This window comes from Ascaphus truei, chromosome 4 (assembly GCF_040206685.1).
Source record: "Ascaphus truei isolate aAscTru1 chromosome 4, aAscTru1.hap1, whole genome shotgun sequence".
NCBI lineage: Eukaryota > Metazoa > Chordata > Amphibia > Anura > Ascaphidae > Ascaphus > Ascaphus truei.
The window spans coordinates 404,362,617-404,383,454 of NC_134486.1; the positions used below are offsets into that span (position 1 = coordinate 404,362,617).

Genomic DNA, 20,838 nt, shown 5'->3' on the forward strand with positions numbered 1-20,838 from the left:
GAAGCTGTCGCAGGTGGAGGCGCTGCACCAAGTTCTAGATATTGTGTGTACCCTAGGCTCTCCGTGGCAGAGGCTCAGACCCTGTAAGCCTACAGGTAATACAGCATATGGTAGTGGCCTGCGTTCGCTAGGAAGCAGGGCTACATAACATTAGGAAAATATTTCCCTGTCCCGAAGAGCTTACAGTCTAATACTTCTAGAAAAACAATACAGACCAGCGCCTTATAGTCCCAATGTGAGATAAAAGTTCAATGGTACAAAAAACACATAGACATAGACAAACATACACAGATAACACTGAACAATAGGCTGACTAATATAATATATGAAGAAGTGCGCATGCGCACGAAACGCGTTGGGCCAGAATCATTTAGCAGTATCACTTGGCAGAGGAGCAGACCTTTTCAGCAGCCCCTGGAGCCGCAGCATACAAGCTGCATTATCGGCAGAAGTACCGGGTGTGTAGTCCCGCCTGCTGTGACGCACTTCCGGACGCCAGTGAAGGAGAGTCACGTGGAGTGAAGGGAAGCATCGCCATCATCGGCCGCGGCTGAGAGAGCTCCCCCAGGCACCTACACGCGGCGCGTGTCTACCAACACTACCCGCCGGACACCTATACCCTCTTATCTGCTCGTGTTCTAGGGACTTGCTGTAAGTAGGATTCCGGTTTTAAAACACCGGATCCTAATCCTGCTCATCACCAGTAACCTGCATTTTTATTGTTCATTAAATATTCCTCCTTATATTAGTCAGCCTATTGTTCAGTGTTATCTGTGTATGTTTGTCTATGTCTATGTGTTTTTTGTATTAACCTCACAGTATTACACTATGATCTTTCTCTTGTCTCCCCTGCATGTATAAATCATCCTGCTGTTGAGGCACCTGCTGTCCACTGGATCAGATATACACCCATTGGACATTTCCAATCATCCATTGAACTTTTATCTCACATTGGGACTATAAGGCGCTGGTCTGTATTGTTTTTCTTTTTGTTCATCACTAACTGTGTTCGGGTTAGTAATTCCTGGCAGCCTTATTTATTGTTATCTTCACCACGATTTTGTCTTATTTATATTGTAATTCTACACATTGCATTTATTGTTTAGCGCTAATCACACCACTCTTTCTTCTAATACTTCTAGAAGTATTTTTTGCCAGGAAATATTACTGTACGGTGTGTACAAAAACACTCTTCGATTAGATTTCAAACTAAATGGTGATGATTTCAGATAAATCGATTGTAATCTTAATATATAAAATTGAAATTTGTGAGGTTGGTACTAGATGCGGTGAATATGATTGGTCCTCAGCCTCTGGCCAATCAGATTGGTGGCTCTATGACGTCACCCAACAGCCGCCTCACCCAACTGCCACACACACGCACGCACACACACACACAACACTACACACACCACCACACACCTCCTCCCGCCCAGGTAAGTAAGTAAACCGCCGCCTCACACCCCTGCGCCTCCAGCCTCCCCTCCCAGCTCACACCCCTGCACCTCCAGCCTCCCCTCCCAGCTCACACCCCTGCACCTCCAGCCTCCCCTCCCAGCTCACACCCCTGCGCCTCCAGCCTCCCCTCCCAGCTCACACCCCTGTGCCTCCAGCCTCCCCTCCCAGCTCACACCCCTGCCGGCGGCTCGCCGCCTCACACCCCTGCGCCTCCCCTCCCAGCTCACACCCCTGCCGGCGGCCCGCCGCCTCAAACCCCTGCGCCTCCCCTCCCAGCTCACACCCCTGCCGGCGGCCCGCCACCTCAAACCCCTGCGCCTCCCCTCCCAGCTCACACCCCTGCCGCAGGGCCGCCGCCTCACACCCCTGTGCCTCCAGCCTCCCCTCCCAGCTCACACCCCTGCCGGCGGCCCGCCGCCTCAAACCCCTGCGCCTCCCCTCCCAGCTCACACCCCTGCGCCTCCAGCCTCCCCTCCCAGCTCACACCCCTGCACCTCCAGCCTCCCCTCCCAGTTCACACCCCTGCGCCTCCCCTCCCAGCTCACACCCCTGCGCCTCCAGCCTCCACTCCCAGCTCACACCCCTGCGCCTCCAGCCTCCCCTCCCAGTTCACACCCCTGCGCCTCCAGCCTCCCCTCCCAGCTCACACCCCTGCGCCTCCAGCCTCCACTCCCAGCTCACACCCCTGCGCCTCCAGCCTCCCCTCCCAGCTCACACCCCTGCGCCTCCAGCCTCCCCTCCCAGCTCACACCCCTGCCGGCGGCCCGCCGCCTCAAACCCCTGCGCCTCCCCTCCAACCCCTGCGCCTCCCCTCCCAGCTCACACCCCTGCCGGCGGCCCGCCGCCTCAAACCCCTGCGCCTCCCCTCCCAGCTCACAACCCTGCACCTCCAGCCTCCCCTCCCAGCTCACACCCCTGCCGCAGGGCCGCCGCCTCACACCCCGGTGCCTCCCGCCGCCTCACACCCCGGCGCCTCCCGCCTCAACCGGCCGGGACCAAGCGGCGGAACGGTCGGCCGGGAGGGGGAGGGGGCAGCCTGAGGGAGCGCGAGCTGAGGGCCGCGTGCACGGGAGCCTGCTTACCCACGTGGGGAGGGAAATGGGCACGGGGGGGTGGTGGTGCGCATTCATGGCTGGCGGGAGGTGGGGAGCCGCCTGTTCGAATCGCCGGATGTTCCACTCTATCTACCCCCCCCCCTCCTCCTGTCCACTGTGTGTGTGTATGGGAGAGTGTGTGTGTGTGTGTGTGTGACACTGTGTGTGTGTGTGTGACTGTGTGTGTGTGTGTGTGTGTGTGTCACTGTGTGTGTGTCTGTGTGTATGTGACACTGTGTGTGTGTGTGTGACACTGTGTGTGTGTGTGTGTGTGTGTGTGTGTGACACTGTGTGTGTGTGTGTGTGTGTGACACTGTGTGTGTGTGTGTGTGTGACACTGTGTGTGTGTGTGTGTGTGTATGGAGGGGGGGACACTGTGTGTGTGTGTGTGTGTGTGTGTGTGTGTGTGTGTGTGTGTGTGTGTGTGTGTGTGTGTGTGTGTGTGACACTGTAGGGTGGGGACTGGAGCTGCGCATGGGGTGGAGGTGGGGGAGGAGCGGAGAAACAGACAGGGGGAGTGGAGAGGAGGGAGCGGGAAATTTTAAGCGCGGCCAACTCCGGGTGCCTGTCCTGTCTTCTGCCCCCCCCTCCTATCCACTGTCCCCCCCCTCCTGTCCACTATCCCCCCCCTTCCTGTCCACTGCCCCCCCCTCCTGTTCACTGTCCCCCCCCCCCTCCTGTCCACTGTCCCTCCCTCCCTCTGGGGGGTGGGAGAACGGAGAAAGAGGGGGAGCACAGAAATAGGGGGAGAGGAGGGAGCGGGAAATTTAACTCATGGGCAACGCCGGGTCTCTCAGCTAGTTAGACATATAATTGGATTGTAAGCTCTTCGGGGCAGGGACTCCTTTCCCTAATGTCACTTTTGTGTCTGAAGCACTTCTCTCCTTTATGTGTTATTTGTATTACTTGTTATTTATATGATTGTCACGTGTATTACTGCTGTGATGTGCTATGTACATGAATGGCGCTATATAAATAAAGATATACTTACATATCGAGCTAAATGTTAGAAATATGTGTAAATTATTCCTGTTGTTTTATGGGTGAACCTATATTGGTATCTTTGTGTACACAGATGTACTGAAGCTGCTGTCGTTGCTGGCGTGTAACAGCACGAGGAGGCACCACTGTAAAAGCACTGGCCGCGCATGAGAAAGGAGCGGGGTTATCACGCTATTGCACGTGCTACGGTTACAATGACGCCTGCGGCCCCTGTATATTCCTCCTCACGCTGAATATCAGATAAAATCTCCTATTTATTTTATTTTTAAATTGCACTTTTTAATGCAAAGTGGGAGTATCTTTTCCAAATGCACTGATAGTTTCACTAACCATATATACTGTATATATAGTTAGTGAAAATATCAGTGCATTTGGACAAGATACTCCCACTTTGCATTAAAAGTGCAATTTAAAAATAAAATAAATAGGAGATTTTATCTGATATTCAGCGTGAGGAGGAATATACAGGTGCCGCAGGCGTCATTGTAACCGTAGCACGTGCAATAGCGGGATAACCCCGCTTCTTTCTATATGGATATATATATGGACTCCTTATCACAGGATGTTTATGAGACCACTTTAGAAACCTTGCAAGAGCCAAGCTCATGTTACAGTATGTGCTGAAAATGGTCCAGGGCAAGATGTCCCGCTCATTGCGCTGAGCATCCTTTTGCACAGAATAGACATTCATCGCCGTAATAGGGGCTGCTCGGATGCCTAAGCATTTGAGTTGAAGAGACCTGAACACTATTAAAAAGCAACGGTCTGTACATGTTCATGTCTTGGTATGCAAAATGGGTCATTTGATGCTATGCTTAGTATGGCAATTTCAGCTAAATGGGGAGCTGGGCAGAAATGTGCACCCGGCCATCTGTCTGCAGATCTGTTCCAGCGTTTCAGCCGTACAGTTCTCCTGTGCAGCCGGAGTGGTGAGGGCCGCTCCGGCAGGGAAGGGCTTCGGGCTTTGTCTTTTCTCTGTTAGGAGCTACTGCAAACCGTGAATCCTTCACTAGCGAATGGAGGGGAAAAGGTGCGAAAAAATGCCTAGGAAATGGCCTACAAAATTAGGAAAGGCTCATTGATTTTCAGTGTTTTTTTGTCACTTTTTTTTAGTTCTTCAAGGCTAGTGACATATTTAAGAGGTTACACCTGGCTGATTGACATTTTTATGTCAGCTACAAGGGGGGGGGGGGTATTTCCTCTGGCTGCTCCCTTTTGTTAGATGCCCCTGTGGTGACTATGTATAGGGTTGCTAGGAGGCTTCTCCAAAAATACTGGACACAATGGTGAAAGGTGCGACATGCTCGAGACACACACACACACCTAAACGGGAAACAACCTGTGCGCATGCGCAGACGCGGCCAGCAAGACCTGCGCATGCGCAGAAGAGGTTAGAGCAGCCTGCATGTGCGCAGAAACGGGCATTACCACCTGCGCATGTGCAAAAGAGGTTAGAGCAGCCTGCACGTGCGCAGAAACGGGCATTACCACCTGCGCATGACAGACGGCTGGGGAGACACACACCTCTCTCTCTCTAATGGGCATGTTGTGTCCCATGTCAGGTCACTATGTCCAGAGAGGTAATACCGGACACATACATGTCCAGTATTACCTCTAATTTTTTACTGGACAGAGTGCCCAAATACAGGACAGTCTGGTTCAATATTGGACACCTGACAACTCTATGTGCAAGTGTTCAAGTCTCACATCCATACATGAGATTGAGCAGGATACACTGTTCAAAAACTTTCCTCTTGAGGCACAGTGGAAAGTTTCCTTGAAAGATTCTCTTGTTTCTTCCGAATGTTCTCCATCCCATCTTCATTTTCCTGTTGATTTCATTCAAAAGGTTCCCATCCATTGTTACTTCCTGGCCAAGGTGGACATAATCTTCGACATCTTCTAGTTCTATTCCATTTATTTTGAGCTTTGTGTGGAACATCACTTTTGGTCTTGCTGAGATTTATATGGAGGCCCACTTCTCTACTTGCTTCGGGGAGTTCTTTGATTTGTTGCTGGAGGTCTTCTGAACTTGTGGCAAAAATAACAATGTAATCTGCAAATCACAGGTGACTCAAGTATTCGCCATTGATTTTGTCTCCTTTATCATCCCAATTCCATCACTCAAACAACTTTTGAAGTGTTGCTATGGAAAGTTTGGTAACATTGTGTCTACCTGTCTATACATACAGTAGCTATATAACTAAATTATAAACGTTGAATATTTATACTGTATACTTTATAGTATACTTGTGTGTGTGTATATATATATATGCAAAAATAGGACAAATAACTTATCTTAGTAGTCAGGGTGCTTGCAGTGCAGCCAGGATCACCATCCAGCAACAAAAGTAGATAGAACAAAAATCCAAGGAATCTGCAGCACTCACTGGTCAGTATAAATAGTAAAAAGGTTTAATTCGTAACGCAAACATCAGGGGTACATACGGAGCCCCGTTCTTTCTTTCTTGTATGTACCCATGTAGAACAAAAATCACCATCCAGCAACAAAAGTAGATAGAACAAAAATCCAAGGAATCCGCAGCACTCACTGGTCAGTATAAATAATTTGGTGAAAGTACTCCTGAAGATAGATAGAAACTTAGCTGCAGAATACATGGTCGCTGGAAGATCCGTGTTCACCTCTCCGGATCAAAGCTACAGAAATAGAGAATGTCCATGGCACTCCAAGGTTAGAAAAATATAAAAGATACATTTATTATTACAGTACATCATTAGATACAAACAATGAAAGAATAGAGCGACGTTTCAGGCTAAACAGACCTTTCTCAAACGTACTTGTTTGTATCTCATAATGTAATAAATGTATCTTATATTTTTCTAATCTTGGAGTGCCGTGGACATATATATATATATATATATATATATATATATATATATATATATATATATATGAAAAGCAAGAAGAGGAAAAACGCTGATCATTGTGTAAAGTCCAATAACAAAGGTTTAATAACATGAATCACGACAAATGCACACTCACAATTTGTCACTGCATAAAAAGCATTGTATGGGTAAGCCCATGTGCCAACATGTAGCCAAATCCCCGTCTGTTTGCTCTGTCACGTCACTCCTCACTGCTGCTGGTGTCACCTGGTAGACTGTCCCTCCGGCAACCCAAAACTGCAGCCTGTGGTTCCTGGCAAACTTGATCAATAGTGCGTGCCACTCAGGGAACTCCTTCCCCTTCCTGGCGTCTGGCGTTTCAGCTTCTCCACCACCGTAGTTCAACTGAACCACGTGACCCTACGCGTTTCTTCCGACACAGCGGATTTCATCAGGGGATAAACTGCACTTGCAATAGGTGGCTATTTAATAGTCCTTCCGTCCAATCACCAAAATGTGTGGCACACTATTATACTAATGATTAAGTCAGGTCATCTGTGCTAGCCTACAGAAGATAATCAATTCTCCTGGCAATATACTAAACAACTGATTAAACAACAATGTATTAAATCATAAAACTTATTAACAAGGAAAAGGATAAACATATAATGCACTTGGTATATTTATAAAAATTACAACCATATGAACAATTTCTAATGGATTGAATTATATATATGAAAATAATCTAAATACATAAATATTCAATAAACTTCAAACATATATATATATATATATATATATATATATATATGTGTATATATATATATATATATTAATATCCCTATACATAAATATAAACATCCTTTCTAATATACATTTGCAGAGATGTCAAAGCTGTTGATGGAACATATATTTGATCTAGATATAGATATATTTGAATTCTAAATTACACTTTGACTGAATTTATATACTGTATGTATTAAAATTAATAAATAAATAAGAAAATGTAATTAAGAAATATATTTAAAAAATTAATTAATATTAAATTAAAAGGCTTGATGGAATAGTATAATCGTACCAATATAAATAATTCCTATAAAAAGGAAGAAGAAATTATATAAAAAGAAAAAATTAATAAACTACGAATAAATTCAAATACTAATTGAAAATAATATGCCAACAGAAATAACAAAAAAAACAAATTAAAATATCAATCAATATATAAATATAAACTAAATAAATCATAATTCACTATATTTGAAAATAAACAATTAATAATATGATAATAAAATGATCAATTAAAAATGATAAATTATATATATATAAGGATTACATATAGAAGATGTGCAATAATAATACAAAATAAAAAATGGAATGGATTATTATTAGAAGCATGTTCAGACAATGATAATAAATTATATATCGAACATGTGCTTCGAATGTATCACTATATGAAAATATTATATTTAATAAAAATATAAAGATATAAACCACAGACAATCTCATTTTGCCAGTTGCTGGAGATTAAAGTAGATAAAGATGATCTATATATACTCAGGAGAAATATAACACCATCTAAACTGGTATGCGAAGAATTGTGCCTACATGGGTTATAAGGTAGAATTGACCGTGTGGACAGGGTGGTAATGAAAAGAAAGAAAGAAAGAAAACAAGACTCAAAATCAAGCAATGCAGATTTGAATTTGTGAATATTGTGTTGATAACTCTCTCAATGGACTATTCATATTGAAATAATGTAATTATCGCTAAACATCTCACATTGCACCATCATAGTTATCAACACCACATTTACATTTGCACTTTTTATTGGTTGTTGTAGGCCATCTGTGCTGGCAAAGTTATTTGGTGATTTGTTGGGGGTTTGTGAAACCGCCTTTTGGGTTGGTCACCTTAATAGGCGCTGTCTATCTAATAATATCAAAATATATATATATTCAGCTCAACCCCGTTATAGCGCGGTCGTCGGGGGCCAACCGATCCGACCGCGCTATAACCGTGGTCGCGCTAATTGTTAAAACAAATGGCCGCCGCGCGCCCGATTGGGAAGAGAAGGGAGGAGGGGGGAAGAGGTGGAGTGAGACGCCGGCAGCCCTACACGTCCTACAGCAGCCACCGTACGACTCCCAGCCCCGCACCAATCCCTTTCCCCCCAGCCTCGCACCGATAACCCCCCCCCCCCCCCAGCCCCACACGGATCCCCCCCAGCCCCGCACGGATCCCCGCCAACAGCCCCACAATGCCCCAACAGCTGACACCAAAGCTAGGGGGTAGGGGGCGGGGGCTGTGTGCACGTGCTGTGAGTGTGTGCAGTGTGCTGTGAGTGTGTGCAGTGTATGTGCAAAAAAAATGTTTTTTTTTTTTTTTTTTTTTTTTTAATATTCGGGGTCCACGCTCAAACTGCGTTATAGCGGGTTGAGCTGTATAATGCACTACAGCAGTATTTCCAACTATTACAAGTATTACTGTATGTACAGTTTCTCACAAATACTGTATTAGGCCATCCTTTTCCTTGCTGCATACTCCCATAGGGCATTTTAATATAGTGTCACTGAAACGTCATGGGGGTAGGTTTATTGGCTCATCTGCTTTACATAGCAGTTCCTTGGAGGTGTATGTCTCCTCCCTTCAGGACAGAGCCCCTTCCAATTAATACAGGTATAATACACCTCAGTGTCAGTCTGCACATCACCCTCCATTGCAGAGTAGGTGAATGTACTGCTGCGGCCGAGTTTATTCGAGCATTTGCCCGTTCTCGGCCGCAGCAGTAACCTGGCACGCGCCAGAGGGTGCCGGGCGCGCGCCGAAGCAGCGGAAGAGCGCCCTCCGATCGGGGCTTTCTCCCTCCCGCTGCCGGGTCCGCCGGGCCCCCCGGAATCCCCTGCCGCCGTCCCCCACATCGCGGGACACCAGGGCTCCCTCGGGGAGCCCTGGACGCGCGTGCAGGGGGCGCAGGCACCCGATGACGCGTGACGACGCGCGGCACGCCGAGGGAGTGCGGCTAGCATGCTGGGGCATCCCCAGGCTTGCGGAGCTAGCCGCACTCAAATAAAATGTGCCGCATGTATAAGGCTGACAGAAATATGTGTAAGTTTTATTATATTCACACCAGGGAATTTGTGCACCAACAGTTTACCTCTACAGTAAGGTAATTATGATACTGGCTTTGGCCAGCTTTTAATTGCACTACTGACAAAAGCATATGCTTTATTTAACCCCTTCAGGGCTTTCTCACATTTTTCACTCTTCCATGGGACAATAATTACATATATTCAGTGTAGGTACCTGCACATTCGGTTATGCCTTGACGTGGCTTGCAGGCTTATAACACTTTGGCCAAAGGGTTTAACTAAATAACCCTTATTCATGAGATCACTATTTTATTTTAGCAGATTTTCCCTCAATGTAAATAAACATCTGTTGTTAAGCATTGAAAGGCGCCTCGGAAAAGACCAGCTGGATCCATGGCTCTGCTGTGTTGCTGAGCCGCAAAGGACTCTCGTGTGCACTGCTGCCTATCGCTGTGCTGCTTTCTTGTTCGTCCGCAAGCTCCAGTATCCGTGAGTTCACGGGAGGAGGCTTTCTTCTTTGATCCTTCAGGGTCTTTCAATGCTTAACAACAGGTGTTTATTTACATTGAGGGATGATCTGCTTTAAACCTCTGTAATTGCTTCTATTGGGATCCGGATAGAATGTATATTAATGCTGGATGGACTGTGTCAATATTGATGAAACCTCTCTGATACTTATCACTTTGAGCCTTATAAGGATCACATTACATCAGAGCGCTCCTGTGTTAACCCCACTGTAATCCCCCTTTTCTTTCACCTGAGAATTATGTGCATAGGGTAGGGTTTTCCTATCCCTGTGCTTCTCTATGATATATTGTTAAGGGATGTCTTGTCTATTTCAGGCAATTATCACACAGGCCGGTGTATTAGGGGTTAGGAGAAAGGGATTCATTCTCACCTTATTCTACTTATTAGGTTAATATAGGTTTGTGTGTAGCTGACAGTCAGAGCAGGTATTTGGGTTTCTCTGGACCTCAGGAATTGTATTTTATGTTGTAAATATTTGTGACATTGCTTGAATAAAAATGTTGTACCTTTTTGGACATACTAGAGTGCTGATTTAAGGGTTCTGTTTGTTTCTTGTTGTCATATTCTTATTGCCCTTAGCACCATCAGGGGTGATCATATGTTTATCATCATACTTACCTGATTTTAGTGTCCATTGTTAAATGCTGTCTGTTGCGGGTATTTTTTTGTGTTTACACATATATATATATCTATATATATACCATAGTAATATATACTGTACTATACGTAGCACATATTTTAGCATGTATATATGTTTATATAACCTATATACAGTTTACAGTACAGTATAAATAAAGCTCATTGTAGTAAATGAAGATGCATGCCAACATTTTACACCATCCAAGAAAGAAGACTATACAGGTCTACGCCTCACTTATTTTGAACCTAACAATGCCCCCTCACTGCTCTCCTCTCTCTACCCCCATGCACTCCACCGCTTCTGATTTCTCCTTCAATGCATTCTACTGCTCTCCCCTTTTTTCCTCATGCACTGCTATCCCTTCCTCTTCCCCATGCACTCCACTGCACTCCCTTCCTCTGCCCCATGCACTCCACTGCACTCCCTTCCTCTTCCCCATGCACTGCAGTGCCCTTCACTGCTCTCCTGTCTTCCTCCTATGCTTTTCTGTCTTTTCCCCTATTCGCTTCACTGCTCCTATTTCTTCTCCCCCATGCACACCACTGGTCCTCTTCTCCCTGAATGCATTCCACTGCTCCCCTCTTCTCCCCATGCACTGCCTTCCCCTCCTCTTCCCTGTGCACTCCACTGCTCCCTTGTCTTCTCCCCCATGCCCTTCGGTCTTTCCCCTATGTGCTTCACTGCTCCTATTTCTTCTCCCTCAATGCATTCCACTGCTCCCCTCTTCTCTCCATTCACTGCTCTCCCCTCCTCTTCCCCATGCACACCACTGCCTTCCCCTCCTCTTCCCCATGCACTCCGCTGCCTTCCCGTCCTCTTCCCCATGCACTCCACTGCCTTCCCTGTCCTCTTCCCCATGCACTCCGCTGCCTTCCCCTCCTCTTCCCCAATTTGCGACTGAGCCTTTAAGCCACCTGTGCTGAAGCTGAGATATCCTGAAAACCTGACCTGTTGTTGGGGGGCTTGAGGACTAGAGTTGAGAACCCCTGATATAGTCAATAGCATAAGATGCGTGACATGTATGCAGTGCATAAGGGATTAACATTTAAAAGCACTAAATGAGCTACAGTGCAGTTAAAGCTAGTTATCCCCCCCCCCCTAGAAATGCCCTACAATTATGTGAAAAATGAATAAACTAAATGTAAAAATAAATATACTTCCCAAGGTTATTGCTACGGCAAAGGTTACCTCCACCTTTCTCCTGGGGGAATACATCTCTTAATGAGGTTTGCTTTTAGACCTGTTCTGTCATTTTTATGTTTTAGATTTTTGGGGGGCATTTCTGTTTCTTTCTTTTTAACCAGTTAAACAGATAGAAAAAAGGTTTAGCCTGACCTCCAAAATAAAACAAAAGAACGCAAAAAAAACAGTCTGAGCCAACCCATAGAACGGATCAGTTTGTGGGACAGAATGGTAGATCCCCCCCCCCCCCCAACCACCTATACCCATCCAAACCTAGCTCCCACCCCTCCCGCTCTCCCACCGCTTCCCCATTACCCCTCTTCTTCTTGCCTTCTTTCCTCCACCTCTATCTCTCTGTCCTTCTCTTACTTATTGGAAAAAATTTAAGGTTTATCTTAAATGTATTAATATAATCCCACTGAAAGATAATCTGAAACTAGAACACAAAGTAGAAGCAAAAAGCTGAATGTGCACAATATGTTTAGCCATCAAACATTGTATAGGGCAATATGTGGAGACCACAATGTACCGCTTCTAAAGGAAAATGTTTGTTAAAATGGATATGTTAGATTCTGTCAAACCTAATAAAAAAAAAGATTGAAACAAAAACCAGATAGAAAAACTTGTGAGCCGGCGGGATTGTTGTTTTAAGACAACATATTCCATTTGTAGAGCAAGAACTTGTGTAGGATGAAAAAAATATTGACTTTTTGGAACAATTTCGGTAGCATATGTGACTTACGGCTGAATAATTCAAGCTTTGCATTAACAAACAAAAAAAAAAAACATACACAGCTGTCTCCATGCCCCAACTGCTGTAGTGTCTGTGTGTAGTAACGGCATCAGTGCCAATCGCTGGCAAACGAGTTACAGCATACACCTGGGTATGTCGCATACTGTTATGATGCACATCAATGTAAAAACGCATGTAAATGTTTATACAAATAGGATATATGTGATTTTCTACAAAGGTATTTTTTTGGAGTGTGTAAACTAGTTGCCTCTTTGGTCCGAGATTAGAAAATAAAGAATATAGATATCCACATTTTATTTGAATTATTGGCATTTTTCAGTTACTTGCCTTTCACTCTTTTAGCCCCAAGTTAATTTGAGATCTTGGTCTGGTGAGGAGATATTTGGTGATACCTTCTGTACCTGGAAGGATTGCCTTCCCATGTTTATGTAGCGCCTGTTCCCCCCTGCCACGGAAGATCTGGCCACTACATGGTTATTGTCCCCGGTGCTGTAGCTCACCTGCTAGTTCAGGAAGTCTGAGTGGCTCCGCAGTTGGCGTTTGGGAGCAGCAACAGGACAGGCTTTCTCCATCTCTTTACTGTGCAGCGCCTCCATCCCATGAGGATCCTGCTGGATGCAGGATGGTCCCCACAGGCAATACTCCTTCCCAATAACCACACAGCATAGTTAGTCCAATGGCAGCTTTATTGTACAACACCATGATCGTCCTCAAGCCCTGGAGCAGACCCCAGGGGCTTTAGGCCCCCAGAGACCCTCCCAATCTCCTTGACCCTGCTTGTAGGGAAAAGGGTATCACACTGTCCCATAATCGACTACACTCAAGTTGGTGGAGTGTCAGCTTTTAAAACCGGGGGGTTAAGAGCTTGTAACCCCGCCCCATAACAGGGCAGGTCTAGGTACTGACAGGCATCACACCATATACATGAGACCCAGTCAGTACCCTCCCCAGGTATGACACTCTAACTGCTGGTTTAGGCCTGTCCCTGGATAAACAACATAGTACCCATCCAGGCTGCAACTGCAGGCTAGGCCCTGCGCAGGAGTTTAACCTCAACACTGCCTGTTCTTACCAGGACTTATAGTGTTGTCAATGTTACAAATTGACAAAAGTAGTTTATTGTACAGTATCATCATACTCATTCAAAAGTGTCAACACTCTCTCTGCCAGGGAGTGCCCAAGCAGCAACCTTTATACATTTTATTTCCTTTGTTCAAAATGTGTTACCAGGCAGATTATACTAACCACTCCTTAATTCTTAAACCAATCATTTTACAGCTCATTAAAAACCTGGTTAGAACTGGTCTCAAAAAAGCTATGAATAGGTATCTGGTACTCACTATCACAAGAATATGGGCGTTACTTTAGGCACAGTCGTAAATCTACTTAGAAACGAAACTCTCCCATCTACTCACCACATACACATTCTCACAAAATGGATACTAGACATAACTGACTTTACAAAATGGAAACTGAACGTCATTTTCAATCCTTCTCCAGAGACCCCCCCCACCCCCAGTCCATTTCAGTAATACTGTATATCAACAGTATCTTCATTTCAGCAATATTATTTCGTCAGTGTTGACACCAGTAGAAGGCTATAGCCAGGGGCACTTGGCTACACTTATATTATGTCTAGCGCACATTTCTCTGGCTTGTATCATTTCAGTCTAATATTCGACACTGAGTGCGTTTACTATAAAGTGCTGTGTACACATGGTCCACTTAACCATTTTGCTGCCATAGGTGCTTGCAACGTATTGCTTTGCAAACACAACAGCCAACTATACATAAAAGAACCAGCATTCCAAATCACTGGAATACAGTCGTCACCGCACTGATCATTCTTTCTAATTACTTATCTTTCCCCCAAACTCACACTCGTGCGAGAGTTGCACGTTTGTGGTTGGTGAATGAACTGTAAAGACAGGAAATTCGGTTAAAAAAATGGCCACCACAAATGTCGTACTTACAAAGCACCTTTGACCGAACTTTCACAAACAGTTTGGCAGTTTTGCTTTGCAAACATTGGAGAAAAATATTTAGCAAATTGGTAAAATGTTGAAAAGTTGCAGGTTTTGCACATATTTGTATTAAAAAAAAAAAGTAATTGTTAACATATCTTTATATCAAATACTGTATATGGAAAAAACATGGAATAAAAAAAGAATTAGGGTATTTTAAAATGAAATAAGGGTACCTGTACCAGCATGCAGAAACAGTTGGGAATCCCTACTGTAACCTCACCCCCTGCAGAAACTCATACATTCCCGTCTAAACTCATTCTGCGCACGCACTCATATTTTAGTCTTATACCCCCAGTCAGTTATAATGCGCCCACTCTAATATCATTATCCCCTCAGTCACTCATCATACCACCAACCATTCATCTTCTCCCAATCCACGATCCCCTCAGCCAACACTCATGCCACCACGTCTATTCTTACTGTAAGTTCTCCATCAGTCATCATATTCCCATCTAACCTCATGCCCCATCTAACCTCATGCTCCTACCTAACCTCATGCCCCCACCTAACCTCATGCCCCCACCTAACCTCATGCCCCCACCTAACCTCATGCCCCCACCTAACCTCATGCCCCCACCTAACCTCATGCTCCCACCTAACCTCATGCTCCCACCTAATCATGCTCCCACCTAATCATGCCCCCACCTAATCATGCCCCCACATAACCTCATGCTCCCACCTAATCATGCCCCCACCTAACCTCATGCTCCCACCTAACCTCATGCCCCCGCCTAACCTCATGCCCCCACCTAATCATGCCCCCACCTAATCATGCCCCCACCTAACCTCACCTAATCATGCCCCACCTAATCATGCCCCCACCTAACTTAATGCCCCGATCTAACCTCATGCCCCCACCTAACCTCATGCCTGCTGTCATGTATGGCACACCTGTGAGCACGTGACCTGCATACAGGGCAAATGTTAATATTCCGCTTGCAAGCGGTCCCAATTTTCACCTTCGCAAAAGTCCCTCAAATGGACAATATCTCCCCTACAGGACAAAGGTTAATACACAGCCCGCAGGCTGCCCCATCCTTCACCTACGCAAAGGTCCGTCGGATGAGTAACATCTCCCCTAAATCCGTCCCCATATACCAACTGTCACGAACAGCACACAAGTGAGCACGTGACTTATGCAACCAGGGTTAATACACACGGCCACTCTAGCCAACTCATCTTTCTGCTCTTTAAAGGTACCTCTAATGAGTTAATATAAAACTCTTACTCAATTGCAATCATAACTATATGCTTCCACCACCCGAGTTAGTTATGCAAATCAAAGATGTAAAATTAATATTTACCATTTTCCCTGGTCCCTGTTTGTAATAGAAAAAATTATGCACGTTAACGCACAAAAAATTTGTTGTAGCAAAATGTGTCCGAAAATGTAAATACTTTTTCCAGAGCGTGCAACAGTTAATTCAGAGCCCAAAGCATTACTTATTAAATGTGTGTGTGTACTGTATATATATATCAATTTGAGCTTGTAGGTGTTCTGTATGTTTTATATATATATATATATATATATTTTTTTTTATATATATATATATATATATATATATATATATATATATATATAGCTTAAATTACAGAAAAAAGGATTACAAGAGCATACAATTACAATAAATGCAGAACAGTTTTTCAAAATAAACGGATATAACATAAACAGAAAACCCTATAGATTATATTACTCACATGCCATAGGTTTTCTCCCAGAGAGGTCACTGGTGCAGAATTGAGACTCGTGTGTTTTGGTCCAAACACACCTCTGTTGAGATCTGATTTTCAAAATCTTTGCTCAGAATTAAATACATTCTTTCCTCATGGAAACAACATAAGCCCCGCCCCCGTCGTAAATCAGCTGTTAGATTGGCAGTTTTATTGTCAGAGTAAAAAAAATAAAACCTTTACAAATGACATTTAAACTCCTTTTCAATATCTAAATGTACTTCGAACCCCCCAGATAATGCCTTTGAAGCTAGCTCTATAGCTCTAAAAGAATCATGTTTATAAAGTTGTCGCAAGGCAATATTTTACTCCCACCTCTGGCCAGACAACTGCCCTTATCTTGAGACTCTATCAGCAACATACAACCCACCTGGCATATTTAGTAGGCCATACAGAATAGCCCCCCCCCCCTCCCCAATTAAGCTGTGTTTGAAGACAAGCACAAACCTGGACAAAGTCATGACCTGTTACAAACCCAACATATTGTATTTTTAAACCCAACATATTGTATTTTTTACACCATTAACCCCTGAAGCACCAGGTGGATTAAAATACATAATATCTCATGACATTATCATGACACCACATCTAACTTCATGCCTCTTCACCAAATCGCACATCAGACTACTAACTAATTTCATGCCTCCTCTCGTCATTCACCATGTCCCGACTATTCACCAGGCCCTTAACTAATAAAACTTTGCAACGTTGAAACTGCCAAATGAAACATCGTTGCGATCTTCTAAATATTTCCCTTCTTTTAACAGGAGCTGACGGCTAACGGCCATGGGGAAATTACCACGGAAATCCGCGAGGCCGCAAACTTTTACTACGCAGAAGATTATCATCAGCAGTACCTGAGCAAGAAGCCCCATGGTTATTGTGGATTGGGTGGCACTGGAGTCTCATGTCCCATTGGAATTAAATAACTAACTGTTACAGTATATTCTAGATCAGGGCTAGCCAATACCAGTCCTCAAGGCCCCCTCCCCCCCCCCGCTAACAGGTCAGGTTTTCAGGATATCCCAGCTTCAGCACAGGTGGTTCAATCAGTGGCTCAGTCAAAGACTGAGCCTCTGATAGAGCCACCTGTGCTGAAGCAGCGACTGATTGATCCACCTGTGCTGAAGCTGGGACATCCTGAAAACCTGACCTGTTGGGGGAGCTTGAGAACTGGAGTTGGCCTTCCCTGGCCTAGATGCATGTGATAAACCTCCATTGGCTTATTTCTCAATGAAATGTTATCTTCATTTAATGTGTGAATTAAAGTTATTAAATAAAAGTCAATCCTAGTATTACTGTACGCAGGGAGTAGCACATCTACGGTAATTATTACTACTGTACAAAGGGCTCTTTTTAGTGTGCCGGTGGGAATTGGTATATACACACACGTTTGTTACCTTTCACACCTACCTGTTTATGCAATGTTCAAAAATGCAATCAACAAAAAAGGCAAAAAAAACGATATGCAACACGGGGACGTGTTAAAACGCAATGTTAGTTTGCCACTTCCAGCGCCTTCACAAGGCCGCGCACAGCTAACGTGCAACAGTGGCGCTGTTTGTTTCCAATAAGTACGTTGAGATCTGCTTGTTTTTTTTTACTTCATCAGCATATATCTTGTAAATGAAAACAAGTGTAACTTGGAGATCTAGAACAGGGGGGGGGCTCAATGCCAGTCCTCAAGCCCCCCTCTCCCCCCCAACAGGTCAAGTGGCTCAACCTGTCCCTGCTTCAGCACAGGTGGTTCAATCAGAGGCTCAGTATTTGACTGAGCCACTGATTGAACCACCTGTGCTGAAGCTGGGATATCCTGAAAACCTAACCAGTTGGGGGGGGAGGGGTGCGTAGGGGACTTGGACGTGAGCATTCCTGCTCTAAATAAAACACGGAGAGGAATTAAATAATGTCCTCCGTTAATCCAAAACATTCTGTTGCCATTTACAGTACCTTGGTGCATTTCATGCAATGACTTCCCTGTTTGCAATGCCTGTCACAGCTTAATAAACAGGGCTCCGCCTGGAGCCCACATTCCAAAATGAGACTTGATTTTACCTTTTTTCCCACCACGGGGCTAAGCCCAAAAGGTTTAGATGAGCGCACTTTTACCTAACACCGGCTCTATATCAGGGGTGAGCAACGTCAGTCCTCAAGGACCACCAACAGGTCAGGTTTTCAGGATATCCCTGCTTCAGTCACAGCTACAGCACAGGTGGCTCAATCAGTCACAGCTTCAGCACAGATGGCTCAATCAGTGGGTCAGTCTTCAAAAACCTGACCTGTTGATGGCCCTTGAGGACTGGAGTTGCTCACTCCTGCTCTATATAGAAACACATGTCTCAGCCTGGCTAACTGTATTTCAGTGCCAAATTAGTACCCACTGCACACCATTTGAGCACTGACAGAGGGACTAAGGTGATTTATGTCTGCATTACAACATTTAGGTATAGGCAGCTGTGAAAAAGAAATATTACTTGATTACCCCATAAAGAGATGCATATTTCCTGTATTTTCAGGGGTCGCCTGGGCTATTATTAAGACATGTAATGGGTGAGATCATTGATAGTGTTAGTGTTTGTAAAGCGATAGGTACAGTATGTTAACCCAGAGGTGCTCAACTCCAGTCTCCCCCCCAACAGGTCAGGTTTTCAGGATATTCCAGCTTCAGCAAAGACCGAGCCTCTGATTGAGCCACCTGTGCTGAAGCTGGGACTGAGTGAGCCACCTGTGCAGTCCCAGATGAAGTCCTATTATTAGGACGAAACGCGTAGGGTGGAGGCTTAAGAACATATCAATAAGCTCTCCCTATCCCCAGAATCTTTATACTTCGATCTCCAGTTATAGTACTAGTCTATGTTTTGGACATTACTCCCTGTCGCTCCGGCACGAACACAAGCTCAGTGACGTCACCCTCGCTATCACACGAGACTCAAGGGCAACATAGGAGAACAGGAAGGCAGCTGCAGACGGATCTGTTACGCAGAATCTTGGCGTTCCACGTGGTGGCAAGGCAGACCGCCGCGCAGAGCAGCAGGAAGGAGAGGAGGCAGACCGCCACACAGAGCAGCAGGAAGGAGAGGAGGCAGACCGCCGCACAGAACAGCAGGAAGGAGAGGAGGCAGACCGCCACACAGAGCAGCAGGAAGGAGAGGAGGCAGACCGCCGCACAGAGCAGCAGGAAGGAGAGGAGGCAGACCGCCGCACAGAGCAGCAGGAAGGGGAGGATTTTATGTGTCCTACATGCCTAAATCATCTGCTACTTTGTAAGTAGCTTTCTACTTTTGCGCAGTTCAAGAATACAAAACGTACTTCACTATATTTTGTCTCTTTCTTATTTATTTCAGAGATTTCATCTATAAGATATCAGCAACTGTTTCCAGTCTATATTACTGTATGCTCAATTTTATTATTATATAACAATATTTGCACCTATGTTTCTTCTTCTTTTCCCATATATTACTACTGTGTATAGTGCAACACTGTGGCAGCATTTATTGTTACATTTGATTGTTTTATTGTGTTAGTTTGCGCACTTAGTTGATTTATAGCTTATATATATATATATATATAAATAATATATATATTAAATAATGTGTGTGTGTATGTATATATATATATATATATATATATATATATATATATATATATACACACATACACACACACATTATTTAAGTTATGGTGGGTTAGCATATAGCCAATAAAGAATATCACTTGTGAGCACATTCACATGTCTTAGACAGGTCTGCAACCCTGCCTTTCACTATCACCTAGCATACAGTGCTCCCACTGCAGCAAGGTTTTCTGGGAAATGACATGCAAATAGACACAATGTGTCAACTTTTTGCCTGAAATCAATTTTTACATGGAACCGTTAAAAACTTCACACAGCTTTTAAGCACAGTATGGGATTAGATGCAAAGCCAGTCAAACCACTCACAGACAGCTGTTTCGACCTTTTGGGTCTCATCCGTGTGAGATTGGTTGTACTGGCTCTGCAATTGTAGCGCACTTTCTCCCACGCCCTGGAAGATGTGTAGCTACGGTGTGTGTGGTGCAATACCTGGTGGCTCACAGGATGCCTGAGTCTTCGCTGCTGGGAGCCTGGGGTGTATCCTGGAATGATGCTCGGTAGCGCCTCCACCTGTGCGGGAGTCTATGGTATAGAATGACCCCGTCACAGGACACAATAAAAATACACGCTTTGTAAAACAACAGTTTTAATATACTGCACCGACACACTTTATTCGAGCAAATACCCGGTATGTACCTGGCAGATACCTGGAATGCTGACCTCACCTCTGACAAGCCCCGTTGCATTTGCCTTCCCAGCCTGGGTTCATGCCTGGCTGACGGGCGGCTGATCTGTTAAATGATAATGATTAGGATTTAATAGGCTGCAATGCTTCGCGTGTCTAACAGATGGCATAAATTCATGAATTGTAATGCAATATATATATATATATGTACTGTGCAGTATTGCAGC

The 20,838-nt window shown here is 44.7% G+C and overlaps 1 protein-coding gene across 7 annotated transcripts in view; it reads left to right on the forward strand.

The window, feature by feature from the left end:
- The window catches only part of MSRA (methionine sulfoxide reductase A), a 442,168-nt gene extending 423,774 nt beyond the window's left edge, over window positions 1–18,394 (forward strand). For 6 of the 7 annotated variants that reach the window (XM_075598684.1, XM_075598689.1, XM_075598690.1 and 3 more), the window contains one exon: window positions 17,120–18,394. In XM_075598684.1, the coding sequence (XP_075454799.1) occupies window positions 17,120–17,281 (162 nt within the window). In that variant the 3' untranslated portion in view covers window positions 17,282–18,394. The remainder of the gene's footprint in view (window positions 1–17,119) is intronic. The other variant, XM_075598688.1, reaches the window with a different exon arrangement.
- The last annotated feature ends 2,444 nt before the right edge of the window (window positions 18,395–20,838 follow it).